At 43.2% G+C, this 17,317-nt stretch overlaps 1 protein-coding gene across 1 annotated transcript in view; it reads right to left on the bottom strand.

Moving 5' to 3' along the window:
• Positions 1-17,317, bottom strand: part of NEK10 (NIMA related kinase 10) — a 681,202-nt gene that overhangs the window by 402,331 nt on the left and 261,554 nt on the right. Inside the window, exon 23 of the mRNA XM_069212020.1 lies at positions 1,256-1,331. Coding sequence (XP_069068121.1) covers positions 1,256-1,331 — 76 coding nt within the window. The remainder of the gene's footprint in view (positions 1-1,255; positions 1,332-17,317) is intronic.

Here is a 17,317-nt window from a genome sequence, read left to right as displayed (position 1 = left end):
AACAACCCATGACCAGACCACCATCCTGGGGATGGTGGACTACAAGGCTTGTCCATGCCTCTTCCAGGAAAGTTATGGCTGTTCCTTTGGTAAATAAAGAAGAAGCCCAAATCTGGCTTCCCTCGCTCCGCACCAATCTGCAGAGCCCCGCAGCCAGCATTCATGCCTGAGGAGCATCCTTTTAGAGAATTGTGAACCAGGAGACACTAGGGCAGTCCAGCACTTGCGGCCTTCACCCATGCACCGGGCATGGCATCATGGATCACACTGACCCTTCTTGGATGTGCTTAGTCTGCAGGTAAGTTCTCTGCAGGGGCTTTCAGAATGGATGTAACAAGGACATGCACTCAAGCTAAACGCTGCACATGCCCAAAGCACAATGTTCACTTGATTTGGAAATGTCAAATAGAGGAAAAATTCGAGCATCAAATTCGGGATGAAACAGAATAGACATGTAGTAACCCATTCCAAGGGCGGTGGCCATAGACCTAAGATTGCTAGACATGTGTCACTGGCTACCTTCAGCATTAGTGCAGGGCAACGCATCTTCCATAAATGGGACAATCCCCAGACCACGCTTGGCATCAGTGCATGACTCAGCCTGAAACTGTTATTTGGAGTTATTTGGTAAACTCGTTGCTCTGATAAATGTAAAGGGCACCTGAAAATATCATCCAAGAATTAATGCTACCCACAATCTGGCTACGTTTTATCTGTAATTTATGAATGACCACACTAGGGCGTAAGTACCTTTGAGATGTGAGTACTCATTGTATCAAAATATTGAGAATTAGGCTCAGAGTATTATTAGTTGCTTATCTGCTATGCACAGTTCGTTCACTTATCGCCCATTATAAAATGTTAATGAGTTTGCTGGGGTGCTATGCGACTGGTACAGACGGAGCACTGCTGCAGAAACAAGGGCAGATTCAGACATCTACTGTGTACTGAATATCGACGGAATGTAAGCAAGACAATCTTCCAGACAGAAATACGTTTGTCAAAGAGGCACCTTACATTTCACACACTCGTTTGGGGGGTGACATTTTAAAACTGTTTTCACGTGGGCCCCACAGAGGCGCGCGCCAGGCGCCAACAGTGATGCGCGCGCTCGCCCGCGGCAGCCTCGCGCTAAGTACTACTGAATGAGAATAGACCCCCACGAGGCGTTTCAAGTGGCTCGTGCAGAAATGCAGAATATCCAATTATATCAGGAAGAGCATATCCAGGAAAAGGGGGAGTAACTCTCACTTACCAGGAGTAGAGGATCGTCCCCACCACAGATGTCAGCTTGCTGTTTTCCTGCTTCTGCTTCGCAAGACCAAAGTCAGCTGGAGATAAATGAAAAAATAAAAAGATTTACAAATTAGAAGCCTGGCCCTGGATCATGTAAGTCTGTGGAAATGGATAACTCACATCACTAATTAGCCCGTGCACGCGCGCCAGGAAGGAAGCGGCTGCTCAGCTAACATCACTAATGAAAGATGCAAAGTCATATCTGGGCGACGTGAAGGTGGCACAGACACAATTATTGTGGGTCGCATACACAAATGAGTGTGAAGACAAATGACTGGGGTTTGATCTTTTATCTACACACTTCCCTCTAGTTTCCCGTTATATAGTTCCAAGCAGAGAGGTGGCCTCTAGGAACGAGTCAAAGGTTTGAAAGTTCCAGAGTGGGAGGAGGGATGACGCAATTGTTGACGTCATAATGGTTCCTTCCGGGTGACCTGACATCTTACTTGCTGCTATCCATGTGCTTGGTTGCCTGAGAAGATAGAAATGTCTACTAGAAGTTGGAAGTGAGCTGGTCTCCGAAGGGAGCACATGGCCCCTCAAATGTGCGCCCCATGAGTTTATCCCTGCTGATCAGGGGCAGCACAGGCCCGACGCCATCCTGTTCAACCAGTGATGCCAGCTTGACAAGAAGTAGCAGATCCAAAGGGCCACAGGTGGTGGAAGACAAGGCCTCGGTATGTCACCAGCATGGAGTTATCCTACAGGCTCTCTGTTAATCAGCCCTCAACAAGCACATGTACATGTACTGATGACGCAGAAAAAGAAGGTCCGACATATATTCATACATATCGTGTAATCAAAACGTATAATGTAGTGTGATTTTAGTAAAGAAAATAATGTACGAGGGAAATTGTGCCCTCGGGGTAGTTCGCCATCATTGTAAACGAGCTTTATTAATCATGAAGTATTGAAAATGTAGTAATCCGTCATAATTGCAAATGTATGCCATGATTTCTTGTTTGAAAACTGTTTTGCTTAGCTTAAATTTAGTACAGGCTTTGGCCTAGTTGCCTGGTCTCAAATTCTAACTGCGTGGTTTTTCCTTGAACTAATGAAACATATATTCTTGCTTGAAGTTGTATTTTTCCAGTAGAGCTGACTGATACACTTATCTCCAAGGTTTCGTACTAGGCCGGTTTCATCCCCTTTGATACAAGGTCAGTCTGCAGGTGCGGACAATGAAGGTACAGATAGTAAAATAATTGGCAAACCATGTTACAATTTGTGTTCCAAGGCTCCAAGGACAGTGTATGCATAAATGAGCGCTAGTAAAAGACAATTTTCATTGGACAATTTGAAGCCAACCTATGAACCCTCCAATGGAAGACTCTGCAGAATTGGGAATGTTTCTTACTTAAACCCAGTGCTTTAAATGGGCCGGTACTCACCGGTACTGAGTACCAGCACTTTTTTTTTTCCTCCCAAGAGTACCGGAACTTCTCCGTTACAAAGGAGAGTACCGGTACTCACTGTAACAGGCCCGCATTTAAAGGGACAAATAGTCATCATGTGAGAATGCAGCGCATGCTCTCATGATGGCCATTTCACACTGTCACGGCAGAGCAGCGTGTGACGTCACCCGCCAGGTAGCTGTGTGGCGGGAAGAAAAGAAAACCCTTTAAAAAGCGCAATTTGCGCTGGCTTTCATTTTCTTCTTTGCCAGCACAAGCACAGCAGACGGAAAAAGCCATCATCAGACAAGGGGCAGAGGAGAGCAGCTGCAAGCAGGTTTGCTGCCAGATTGAGGACCCAGCCAGGAGTCATCAAGCAGGACAGGACTCTGTGCGATTATCGAGCGACATCGAGTTTCAGCAACTGGACCCTCGTGCCATCCAGAAACAGATTGCTGCAATGAAAATTCTTGAGGTCTTTTAATGTTTGTCAGTAGCCCGCCCCAAGCCCCGCCTCTAGCCCAAACCTCCTTGCCACGCCCCCAACCAAAGCTCAATATGATGAGTAAATGCACTTTTTTTTTCCATTTAAAGCACTGCTTAAACCCACTGGACAAAGAGAAGTCAGCCATTTTCCTCGATGCCAGTTTGAAGCCAGATGCCAGACTCCATTTTGGACGACACCCTGATGCCCTTTTCTCTATCTGAGAGAAAGAGACTAAGAATTCTCACCCTAGAGACTTTAACTTTGGTTTGCCCCGTCTTGCCCATGCAGTAACTTTGCCCCATTCTCCTTGCCGCTGCAAGGAAGCTTGCCATTATCTTTGCCCCTTTGAGACTTGCCCCATGCTGATCGAACCGGTACCTGAAGGACGAAGACTTTTCTTGAATGCTGATTGTATTTGGTAAATATGAAAGGATAAATGTATTATGCATTGTGTTTTTCCCTTTATGTACCAACTGCTATTTTGATAGGGTCCTAGCTAGAAGTTTTCCAAATTTGTGTTGACTAAATTCATTTTGCATGAAGCCCCACATGCCAATGCTAATTAGAGGTTAGTCGAGGTATTCATTCAATTTATCATGCTAAATTGAAATCTTGTTATGCTGACCAATGTATGAAATTAGTCAAATACAGTTAGTCATATTAGTGATTTGCATTGCCATAACTGAGTGTATCATTATCCAAATTTTGCGTAGATTACGTTTCTTCCGCCGTTATGGACAGCCAGTAATGTTCATATACATATATCATTTGGTTTTGAGACTTATATACATCGTGTTAGCTTTGTTAATATAGGGAAATAAATTCACTAACTTTTAATAAACTGGTGTGGTTATTCATGACTGAAAGGTCATGGTGCGCTGAAATACCAACTGTTATTGATTTCTGATGTGCTATATTGATCTATTAATTGAGTATTGATTACCGATTACAATAGTTATTGATTATTGATCTGAGTGACTCGACTATTTTAGGATGAGGAGAGCCCGACTCGGTTAAAAGATTCACCGACCTCCAACGTGTCCAGGTACAGGTAATTTATAAGGGCTGGACGCGTTATCAGTAGATGGTAGCAGAGATTGATGGTTTAGCCCTTTGGGACCCCATCCGAACAATAGACAGAGTCAAGTTAGAATTTTCTTTGATAAAACAAGTTGGAGGGATGATGATGCCCTAAGTCCCCAATGACTTTCCCGGAATCTCAGAGCTTGCGAATGAGGAACATGGAGGTATGAGAATGGTCTCAGCGTTTCTAGTGACGGTATGAGTGAAGTTAGGGTTTCGCGCTTGCACAGCTTATCGCCGCAGATTAATTGAGAAGTTTGTGAGGATCTAAAAGATATTAGAGGAGTGTTACTCCAAAGGTGTGAGAGTAGGGAAGTCGTCGAACTTCACGTGTGTGTAGCGCTTTGAGCAGAAAAAAAATTGTCCACGTGGTTGTTGATGTTGAGACGGGCCCTGCGAGGTCAAAAGACTCCGGAGTATGTTGAAAAGTGTATGTGACACTTGTTTGATGTTGTGATCTGGTCAGGTTTAATAGGTTGATCGGGCGTGGTCAACAAGTCGGTATGAATGTTGCAGAGTGAAAGAAAACTCCGACTTTGAGATTTGACGAATTCTAAAGTGCACTAGAATAGTTCATTGATCAGTTGAGAGTAAAGTTTGCGGGTCAAATTTTGCTTGCGAAAGTGGGAAACCGAGAAAGATGGAATAACTGCTGAGGCTAGTGAAAAATCCCTAAGGTTTCTGAAGCGATTGTATTACCTTTCCTGTAGTAAACCGACAGATCTGTTTTATTCTTTTGGTTAAGTGCTCGCGTTATATTGCAGTAATTAGTTTATGAGTGAAGCCGAATGAAAAGAGGACAAGCCGCGGGACTTTGTCAGCCGCAGTGTGTGAGTGTGACGTCACTAGGAGCCGCGCTGGGATAGGTCGGTTGGTGAGAAGGGTACCGCACGGATTGGACGCAGTCCGTGAAGCGCAATTGGAAGGGGAAAGGCAAGCGAAGAGTATTCCGGGAATTAAAGTCACTTATTGATTACATATTTTAGAAAAACAAAAGACGGAAAGATTAAATTTTTCAAAGCATTTAAGAGTGCCATGAGGGGAGATGTTTATATTAAAGCAAATGTAGGAGAAGAAACACCGCCTGAGGGTACACCAGCTTACATTGTCATTGAAGAAAAGGGTGTAGCACCATGTCTTTGGTTAAAACAATGGTGCAAATTAACAGAGAAACATGGAAGTGTAGCGTTCCCTATCCACGGGTCGTTTAATCTAAGAGTTTTAGAAAATCTGAGATTTGCGCTATACGACATGAAAGTACCTCCAAGACCAGCACAGTTTGAGGCACTAGCAATTTGGGAGCTAATAGCTAGAAACCAACAACAAAAGAAATTTGAGACAAGAATAAGAAAAGTAGAAAAGACACTAGCGGATGCTAGATGGGACAGCACACAAAAGGTTTGGAGATCAGACGTATTGCAGGGGATTAAATTGTTTCCAGCGATTACTGATGAAGTGGAGACGGAAGGAAGGAAAGCCACCTATAAGACAAACAGGAGTCAGTCCAGAGATAGAGAGAACAATAGAAAATCGAAAAGGGGAGACGAGTCAGATGATGAGGAGTTCATTATACAATTGCTGAATGATCGCCCGCCACCATACGTGGAAAGCGAAAAAGGCTCAAGCATTAGTACTGCCCCTCCAGAACCAATACAGGGTAATGTAACACCAAATTTGAGAATATCTCAGAGGCCGAGCAGCTCCGACATGCCTTTTTCACCACAAATACCACAGATTCAGAGAATATACCAAGACATGCCGACATTGAAACCTGCTGATAACTATCAGCCACAGGTCCAAAGGCACTGTTGTGATGAGCATAACATGGGAATGACTTCTGATTCAATGGCGCAGGGAGGACAAAACTATCAGAGACCGACATTGATTCAAGCTGAGTCAACACAGTTCTCGATGCCCCAAAAGCAGGCACAAGAAGTGCGAGTAATAGAAAGCCAGTTAGGTATGCCAGCAATGATGAACCACAATGTGGGGATTAACATGCCACAGAATTCGGGGAACAGACAGAATCCAGACGCGATATCTCTACCGATCACTGTAGGTCCACCAGTACCACTGTACATACAGGCAAATTCAAGCACAAGCGACCAAGGGTTAATGATACAGAATGGGACAGGGAGAAGATGCATAGAAACCACTCCAGAGACAACTCCGATAGCAGCACTGCCAAATGGATCTGGGTCCTTGTCGGAATTTAGTGCAATTCCAATTTGTGCTCCGTCAACCGTGGTAAGGTCACATCCACCACTATTAGTACTGTTAACCTCACAGACTGAAACATTACAGAAACCGTCAGTGGCAGTTGATGTAACTGCTACACTGATGGGACTGAACGCGCAACAGTTAACACAATGGTATAACAGCCTGAACTCCCCACAGAGTACATCTAGCGGGAAGGGAGAAGAATACCTGAATAAAATAAGGTTGGGTATGGAGGCAGATGAACTGGTAGAGGGAACAATGGGTTTGAACAGATTAGAATCATACACAGAGGAAGAACTAAGATACATGTGCCCTAGGATTACAAGAGAAGTGAGCAGCATACATAAGAAGTTACAAGAAATTGCAGACAGAAACGAGATCGATATAAGTAAGACTAAACACCTGAGCAGAAGTTACAGGTTAGACTTTGAGACAAAAGATTTTGAACACATGAGATCCGCAGGGATGAAAACACACCTTAAAGAGATACTGCAGAGTGCACAGGTCTGGAGATGTTTAGACAAGTGGGAAAGCAGGTGGGTTAAGAAAAAGGACAAAAAGAAAGGAAATACTCCAGAGCGGAATGAGAAAAAAACAACAGAATGACGATCTGATAACTATGTTACCAATGAGAGAGACAGCAGGGGGAAAACTTGTACATGTACCATGGCACAGGTGCGATATTCAATCCTTTACGGATGACTTTCCCAAATTGAGAGAGAAGCCGATTGAGTGGTATCAACAAACAGATAGATTTGTGAAACTCGCGAAATGTCTCTGGGAAGACCTGAATACTCTATTTGAAATCGTGGTTCCGGCAGATTTGTGGGAAGATTGTAAAAGAGCTGTAGGTTGGCCAACGAGTGAACCAGAGAGAGATAGGGACACAGGTGCGCCATCACCTACGGTAATGAGTTTGTACCACAAGGTGATCGAGCACTTGAAAACCAAGGTTGCGTCGAAAAATGTGGATTGGCAGAGGATTGACAGGACCGCCCAAGAGGTTAAAGAGTCTATACATGCGTATTATGAGAGGTTGTTGAAAGCGTTTTAAAATTACAGTGGCACAGAAACGATTGAGGCAAAGGACATGCTCCATTTTGTGTTCAGGTTTGTGGAAGGGTTGAGACCCGAAATCAGCCAGATGATTAAAACGCATTTGATTTGTTGGCAGTCGAAGTCGATCGATGAAGTGTTGAATTATGCGAAATACTGCAGTGATGAGATTGAGACCAAGCAGAAAAGACTGAAAGAAAAGGTGATGGTGATGCAGCTTAGAGCAGCTCAGACAGGTTTGCAAGGTTTACAAGGTTTCCAACAAAAGATGCCGCAGCAGCAGCAACAGGGAAACGCTATGTTTCAGCCGCAGATGAGAGGCAGAGGCCGAGGAGGTTTTGTGAATAATGGTCCTGATTTGAATACCGTTATGATTCCAAATGGTATACAGGCAATGAAGAAGGTGATGCCATGTCACACGTGCGGAATCGTCGGGCATTGGAAACGGGAGTGCCCATTGATGGTGCAGGAAGGTGTAGGTCAGCAAAACAATGATGTCAATGCATTCCAGACTATGAGAGGACTGAAATTGAGAGGTCCAAATCCAAATTTCCAAAACAATATAAACCAGATGCAGGGTTTACAACCCATGCAACTGCAACAGGTGCAAATGCCCCGTGTGCAAATGACACAATTGCAGCCAATGCAACAGCAGTTTCCTATGGTACCTAATCAGCAAATGCAAATACCCTTAGCACCAATGAATCAGCAGCAAGCAATGCTTCCTCAACAGGTCACGGGTCAGGGAATGAGTCAAAATGACACAGTACACCAATTCCCACTACACAGCGAGAATGGAATAAATGATGTATGGGAGAGTGAACGTTCAGATGAGGAGGGAAATTGTGTGCTTGCAGCATCTTTGGAAGTTGATCAAAAGGGTCCGTATGTGGAGGGAAGAGTTATGGGTCATCGCGTTTCATTCTTGGTTGACACAGGAGCTACACGTTCCACTGTTAGGAGCATTGAAGTACCAAATTTGCCACTTTCAGGGAGAACAGTTCAAGTAGTGGGAGTAGCAAATAGGTATCTGACGAACCCAATCACAGATCCAGTTCAAGTCAGAATTGGTAACTATCAAGGGTCACATAAATTTGTGGTATGTGACTCAAGCCCGATATCACTGTTAGGGAGAGACCTATTGTGCAAATTGGGATGTTCGTTTATGTGTTCGAACGATGGAATTAAAATTCAGACAAGCAGTGATGGGGAAGAAGAGGACAGTGTAGGAGGGGACGAAGTGGAAACTGTTGATGAAGAGTATCCCCTGATTACCCTTTACCCAATGATCACTGAAGCAGATATTCCTGCTGAGTTACAGGAAACAGTTGGAAAAGAAGTGTGGGATATGACAGGGAAAGAGGTGGGATTGGTGAAAGGAGTGGAACCAGTGAAAGTGACCGTAAAACCCAATGTAACCTTTCCCCAGACCCCACAGTACCATATGGCACAAGACACCCTCATGAAAGTCGCCCAACTCATTGATGAGTTTGTAAAACAGGGAGTACTGAAAGAGGTGTTAAGCAGTCCATGTAATTCACCAATCATGGGACTAATAAAACCAAGTGGAAAGGTCCGAATTGTTCAGGATTTGAGGAAAATAAATGACATAATAATCAAATGTTGTCCCGTAGTACCGAATCCAGCTGTGATAATGTTTCAAGTTCCCTGTGATGCTGAGTGGTTCTCAGTTATCGACTTATCACAAGCATTCTTTTCTGTGCCCCCTACATGAGGACAGCCAGTTTCTCTTTTGTTTCAAATTTTTAGACAGAGTTTAAAGTTGGTGTCGAATTCCTCAAGGGTTTTCGGAGTCACCGTCAATTTTCAATCAGATTCTAAAGAAAGATTTGGAAGCGTTGGAATTGCCATTCGAGTCAACCCTAGTACAGTACATTGACGATTTACTGATTGCATCTAAGACAGAAAGTGACTGCACAGTCGACACCATTGCCCTATTGAACCATTTGGGAAGGAATGGACACAAAGTGTCTCCTTCAAAATTACAATTCTGCCAGAAGAAAGTGAAATATTTGGGTCACCAAATAGAGAAAGGGTCACGGAGAATAATGATGGAAAGAATAACAAGTGTACTCCAAATGAGTCCCCCAAAGACGAGGAGGGAGGTGAGGAAGTTTTTGGGAATGGTGAGCTACTGTCGCCAATGGATTCCCAACTTCTCAACTCTAGCAAAACCTTTACTGAAACTGACCCAGAAGGATGCATTGGATGAGATAGAGCTGAAAGGAGATGAGATGGATGCTTTTATTGAATTGAAAGAATGCATGTGCAGGGCTCCAGCTTTGGGTATGCCTGACTACACAAAGCCTTTCACATTGTTTTGTCATGAACGTGATGCATGTTCCTTGTCTGTCTTGACCCAAGCCCATGGTGGCGTAAACACACCAGTAGCATATTTTTCAGCTACTTTGGATCCGGTCGCAGCAGCACTGCCAGGGTGCTTGCGTGCCGTAGCCGCAGTTGGTATCAGCCTCACTCAGAGTGAAGGAATAGTGATGGGACACCCTTTAACAGTCATGGTCCCTCACTCAGTCGAGATACTTTTGACACGTTCTCGAACACAACACATGACTAGTGCTAGACTCACAAGGTATGAAACAATAATTCTGGGATCACCTAATGTGCAGCTGAAAAGGTGCACTACTTTGAACCCAGCAACCTTGTTTCCCAGTGAAAATGCCGAAATTGAGAACGCCGAAGACATCGAGCACGACTGTCTTCAGGTGACTGAATTTTGCACCAAACCAAGACCTGATATCAAAGATACCCGATTGGAAGAAAATGATCAAATTATTTTTGTTGATGGTTCATGTTTAAGAGATGCACTGGGTATATTGAAAGCAGGGTACGCTGTATGTACGGTAACAGGTGTTTTGGAAGCATCTTGGCTTCAAGGAGTTTACTCTGCACAAGTAGCAGAATTGGTAGCCCTTACTGGAGCTTGCCAACTCTCTGCATTAATGAAAGTTACCATTTACACTGACAGCCAGTACGGGTTTGGAATAGTGCATGATTTCGGACAATTGTGGTCACAGAGAGGCTTCATGACCTCTTCAGGATCACCAGTGAAAAATGGTGAAAGAATAAGAGAATTGTTACATGCCATCCAACTACCAGGAGAAGTAGCAGTGGTAAAATGCAGTGCACACTCGAAGGGACAAGACTATGTTTCTCTGGGAAATGGATATGCGGATCAAGTCGCAAGGTTTTGCGCATTGAACTGTATATTGCTTAGGAATGAATGGAATTTGATAAGTGAACCAGAACTCGAACCAAGCAAAATCTTTGCTCTAAAGGTGGTAGATACGATGGACGAATTGAAATCCTTACAGAATAATGTCAGTGAGGATGAGAAACTCTTGTGGACCAAATCACAATGTGTAAAGAGACTAGATGAATTATGGGTTTCAAGTGAAGGGAAATTCGTTCTTCCAAACAGCCTTTTGACACAGATAGCCAGATTTTACCATGGACATGCTCATCTTGGGAGGGATGCCATGATTAGATTGTTTAAAACTGATTGGTTTAACCCCAAATTCCGTCAAGTTGCTGAAGCAGTTTGCCATCGTTGCGTCATTTGCCAACAGATGAACGCAGGGAAGGGAACCGTAGTAAAATTGAGCCACATTGGAAGAGCAGGGGGTCCCTTCAGCAGGATGCAAATGGACTTCATTGAGATGCCTATGCATGGAGGTTTGAAGTATGTGTTGGTGGTTGTGTGCATTTTTAGTCACTGGATCGAAGCATACCCTACACGCAGGAATGACAGTCTCACAGTTGCAAAACTACTCTTGAGAGAGCTAATACCACGTTTTGGATTCCCGATCTCTTTAGAATCAGGTAGGGGAAGTCACTTCAATAATGAAGTAATAAAATTGCTTTGTGCAGCACTGAACATTGAGCAAAATCTGCATTGTAGCTACCGCCCTGAAGCATCAGGTCTAGTGGAGCAGATGAATGGCACATTGAAATCAAGAATGCCGAAAATATGCGCATCAACAAACTTGAAATGGCCTGACGCATTGCCTTTGGTACTAATGTCAATGAGAAACACCCCTGACAGAAAGACTGGACTGTCCCCACATGGGCAGAGCTATGAGACTTCCAGCAGTTCCTGCAAATGCGCTTTTGAATATTACAGATGATATGGTGTTAGACTACTGTAAAGGTCTAGCTGATGTGGTTCGCTCTTTCTCTCACCAGGTGGAGGCAACCACCTTGCCACCGATCCAAGGTCCAGGACACGCCCTGAAAGCAGGTGACTGGGTTGTGATAAAGAAGCACGTGAGGAAGTCGTGTTTAGAACCCCGTTGAAAAGGACCTTTTCAAGTGATTTTGACAACTACCACCGCTGTGAAGTGTGCGGGAGTTCCCAACTGGATTCACGCCAGTCACACAAAGAGGGTATTGTGTCCCACAGACGAAGAAGTTGAAGCGCTGAAGTTACCAGTACCTGATAACAAAGTGCCAAGCGCTGAGACAGAGCGAAAAAGAACTAGAAGCGAACAGGCAGAAATAGAGGAGGGAGAAATATTCTCTGAGGTCGAAGCAACTGATTCACTTGGGGAAGACCAAGGAGGAGCCTCAGAAAGCGACGAAGCAGCTGAAGGTATCAAAGAGCCTGAAGCAGCTGAAAGTGACAAAGAGCCTGAAGAAAGTAACGGTGACAAAGGGCTCGAAACAGGTGAAGAAGCAGGAGAGCCTGATCAGAGGAGGGCTTTCCCAGAAGCAGACGATACAGGAAAAGAAAAGGAAAACCTGATTGACTCCCCAGAAGGAGGAGACAAGGCAGAACAGAACGAAACTGCTCAAACTCCTTCAGAAGAGATTGCAGGTCCATCAAGTGGACACAGTGCAAAAAGAAGACCAAGCATATCGCCAGTAAAATTAAGAATTAGAGAAACGTTGAACGACAGTGAAGGGCCAAGAGTGAAAGAGAAAAGAAAGGAAGTGTCTGTCGTAGTACCAACACCAAGTGAAGAAAAGGACTTGGCCAAAGAGGAAAGTACCAGTGAGAAAGAATCAAAGAGAGATGCAAAATTGAAAAGAAAAAGGATACCGAGCAGGAGGTATTCCGGTCCGGAGTGGGCATACTTAGCCAATAACGATTGGTCAGACGAATTCGTATCCCTCAGTCTCGAGAACGAAGAGGCAGAACTTCATTTTGGCACATGAGAAATAAAACTTCATGAACTTTACTGATTAAAGACATTGATCACCTGATTGACTTTTCAACCGGCTAAGACATTGCTAACTTGATTGACTTTGAAACCGATTTTGAGACAACGCTGCTAACCGATAAGAGACCAAAGCTGCTAAAGAAAACTGTGTGAACATTGAACTCGTTCAGCTTTGTAAATACCTGCAAATCCACTTTGATAAAGTGTCTTCAACTTTCTGATTCTATACAGATCATGACTAGCTTCACTACACAGGGGCGTAAAATGAAGTGTTGTAAATACATGTGTATAGGTTTAATAACCGCATGCGTACTAATCATTGTAGCAATAGTTCTTGGAATGCATGGTAAAAATTAGAGTGAGACGAATGATGCTTCTACTTCTAAACCTATTATCGTTACTGAACTAACAGCTCTGAAGAGACTCGAGCAAGACGAGAGACACTTGCATTATAAGAAGGAACTTTCATCTAACGTTTTCTATCGCTTGCTGAGTGAGTATGTTGAGACCATGGATGCGAAAGATTGTTATGTGTGTAAACAAATACCTACCTCAGTAGTGGAAGGGGTAACGTATCACAGCATGCCTCTTACGTATGGAATTACATGTAGTATAATAGCTTCCAGATTTTATGGTCAAACATACATTCATTATTTTTACACTAATTATGATGTTACTTTTGCATATGTCCCCATAATAGGGCACCTGAGTAAAATAGCTAGAGATTATTATGCCAAATTAATGAGGGAATTCTTCGAACCGATGTCACCTTTTCACACAGCACACGCACACAGAGAGAACCTTACATGCTTGCTTTCACAAGTAGAGATAAACTTCTTAGACCGCACTGATGATAGAAGGAAAGAAATGAAGGAGGAATTAGAAAGGGAATTACACAAAAGGGCATCTGTAGATAACTATGCTTTTGCCGCAATAAAGACACAAGGGAAGATAGCTTTAGATACATTGCATGTAGGAATATTTTGTATACATAGACATAAATCATATTATGACACAGTTTTTGTGGGAACGAGTGAATGCAAACATACGTTTTTGTTACAACCTAAGTGGACATTCATGCTGAATGGACAAGACCCAGTAATTCCTGGAATATATTATATTTGTGGACTTAATGCCTATTATCGTCTTCCTAAAGGATGGTATGGGAGATGTTATTTGGGAATAGTGTTCCCAAAGATTTACCAACTAGACGACTTAACGAAATTTCCAAAGCTGTCTGAATCACATCATGTTCAGAAAAGAGAGACAGCTTCTGGTGTGGTAGGAGATATATTTGGAGCATTGATTCCTTCAGTTGGAGTCATATTGAATTCAATTAAAATACGAAAGTTGTCTACTATTGTGGATAACATGCTGACAAAGTTTTCAGGAGCTATAATCCTGATGGATGCTGAACTCGCTGCAGAAAGAGCTATGACTCTTCAAAATCGGCTTGCCTTAGACATTCTTTTAGCAAAGGATGGCGGCGTTTGCAAAATGCTTGGTACACGTCACTGTTGTACATATATACCAGACAGCAGTGGAAAAATTAAAACGATGCTTACAAATTTAACTAAAGAAAGTGTAGATTTAAAGGAATTGAAAGAACCTGGAGTCTGGATGAAAGTTGGAAAAGGATTTGCTTCTGTGGGAAATTGGCTCAGCAACGTTTGGAACGGATTGTTACTAAAAATAGTAAAGGGAATATTAATAATATTAATTTGTCTATTAGGCTCTTGGGGAATATGGAAAGCTATCAAAATGTTAAAAGCAAGGAACAAAAGGAAGAGAGAAGAGAAAATAGAGAACAAAATGGTGGAAATATATAGAGAAAAATCAAAAGGGACTAAAAGAAAAAGGGAATTGACTGAAGTGCCAAATTACTATACAGAATTTTAATGGAATAAAATTTGTGGGTAGATTTGATGTGATGACATAATTAGTCATCAGAGGAGGGATTGATGACGCAGAAAAAGAAGGCCCGACATATATTCATACATATCGTGTAATCAAAACGTATAATGTAGTGTGATTTTAGTAAAGAAAATAATGTACGAGGGAAATTGTGCCCTCGGGGTAGTTCGCCATCATTGTAAACGAGCTTTATTAATCATGAAGTATTGAAAATGTAGTAATCCGTCATAATTGCAAATGTATGCCATGATTTCTTGTTTGAAAACTGTTTTGCTTAGCTTAAATTTAGTACAGGCTTTGGCCTAGTTGCCTGGTCTCAAATTCTAACTGTGTGGTTTTTCCTTGAACTAATGAAACATATATTCTTGCTTGAAGTTGTATTTTTCCAGTAGAGCTGACTGATACACTTATCTCCAAAGTTTCGTACTAGGCCGGTTTCATCCCCTTTGATACAAGGTCAGTCTGCAGGTGCGGACAATGAAGGTACAGATAGTAAAATAATTGGCAAACCATGTTACAATTTGTGTTCCAAGGCTCCAAGGACAGTGTATGCATAAATGAGCGCTAGTAAAAGACAATTTTCATTCGACAATTTGAAGCCAACCTATGAACCCTCCAATGGAAGACTCTGCAGAATTTGGAATGTTGCTTACTTAAACCCACTGGACAAAGAGAAGTCAGCCATTTTCCTCGATGCCAGTTTGAAGCCAGATGCCAGACTCCATTTTGGACGACACCCTGATGCCCTTTTCTCTATCTGAGAGAAAGAGACTTTAAGAATTCTCACCCTAGAGACTTTAACTTTGGTTTGCCCCGTCTTGCCCATGCAGTAACTTTGCCCCATTCTCCTTGCCGCTGCAAGGAAGCTTGCACTTAACTTTGCCCCTTTGAGACTTGCCCCATGCTGATCGAACCGGTACCTGAAGGACGAAGACTTTTCTTGAATGCTGATTGTATTTGGTAAATATGAAAGGATAAATGTATTATGCATTGTGTTTTTCCTTTTAGGTACCAACTGCTATTTTGATAGGGTCCTAGCTAGAAGTTTTCCAAATTTGTGTTGACTAAATTCGTTTTGCATGAAGCCCCACATGCCAATGCTAATTAGAGGTTAGTCAAGGTATTCATTCAATGTATCATGCTAAATTGAAATCTTGTTATGCTGACCAATGTATGAAATTAGTCAAGTACAGTTAGTCATATTAGTGATTTGCATTGCCATAACTGAGTGTATCATTATCCAGATTTTGCGTAGATTGCGTTTCTTCCGCCGTTATGGACAGCCAGTAATGTTCATATACATATATCATTTGGTTTTGAGACTTATATACATCGTGTTAGCTTTGTTAATGTAGGGAAATAAATTCACTAACTTTTAATAAACTGGTGTGGTTATTCATGACTGAAAGGTCATGGTGCGCCGAAATCCCAACTGTTATTGATTTCTGATGTGCTATATTGATCTATTAATTGAGTATTGATTACCGATTACAATAGTTATTGATTATTGATCTGAGTGACTCGACTATTTTAGGATGAGGAGAGCCCGACTCGGTTAAAAGATTCCCCGACCTCCAAAGTGTCCAGGTACAGGTAATTTATAAGGGCTGGACGCGTTATCAGTACATGCAGGAAGCCACCACATGGCCTGATCAATGCCAAGGGGCATATTTATACTCCGTTTGCGCCGGAATTGCGTCGTTCTTTTTGACGCAATTTCGACGCAAAACTAACTCCATATTTATACTTTGGCGTTAGACGCATCTAGCGCCAAAGTCCATGGAGTTAGCGTCATTTTTTAGCGTGGACACCTACTTTGCGTTAATTATATGCAAGGTAGGCGTTCCCGTCTAAAAAAATCGACTCCGAGGCATGTGCGTCGGATTTATACTCCCGGGCAAAATTCACGCCCGGGAGTGGGCGGGTCCAAAAAAATGACATACGGACGCTTTTGCGCCGTTTTTTAGCACCTGCAAAAGGCAAGTGTTAAGGGACCTGCGGGCTCTGAAGGAGCCCAGAGGTGCCCTCCCATGCCCCCAGGGACACCCCCTGTCACCCTTGCCCACCCCAGGAGGACACCCAAGGCTGGAGGGACTCATCCCAGGGACATTAAGGTAAGTTCAGGTAAGTTTTTTTTTTTATTTTTTTTTGTGGCATAGGGGGGCCTGATTTGTGCCCCCCTACATGCCACTATGCCCAATGACCATGCCCAGGGGACATAAGTCCCCTGGGCATGGCCATTGGGCAAGGGGGCATGACTCCTGTCTTTGCTAAGACAGGAGTCATTTCTATGAGGGTTGGGAGTGAAAACAAATGGCGCAAATCGGGTTGAGGCGAAAAAATTGCCTCAACCTGACTTGCCCCATTTCTTGACGCCCAAGCCCCATATCCCCCTACGCCGGCGCTGCCTGGTGTACGTCGTTTTTTTTAACGCACACCAGACGGCGCCGGCGGCTAACGCCGGCTAACATCATTCAATAAATACGGCGCCCGCATGGTGCTTCAGAATGGCGTTAGCCGGCGCTAATTTCTTTGAAGCAAAACTGCGTTAGCGCAGTTTTGCGTCAAAAAGTATAAATATGGGCCCAAATGCCTGTTACTGGGCGAAAGGGAACGCTTGGTACTCCTGAGGGACCCAGAGGTATCAGTGAACACACACGTGAACT

This window comes from Pleurodeles waltl, chromosome 10 (genome assembly GCF_031143425.1).
Source record: "Pleurodeles waltl isolate 20211129_DDA chromosome 10, aPleWal1.hap1.20221129, whole genome shotgun sequence".
In the NCBI taxonomy this organism is placed as follows: domain Eukaryota; kingdom Metazoa; phylum Chordata; class Amphibia; order Caudata; family Salamandridae; genus Pleurodeles; species Pleurodeles waltl.
Note: the sequence above shows the minus strand (reverse complement) of the source record. Positions and strands in the feature narration are given on the sequence as shown.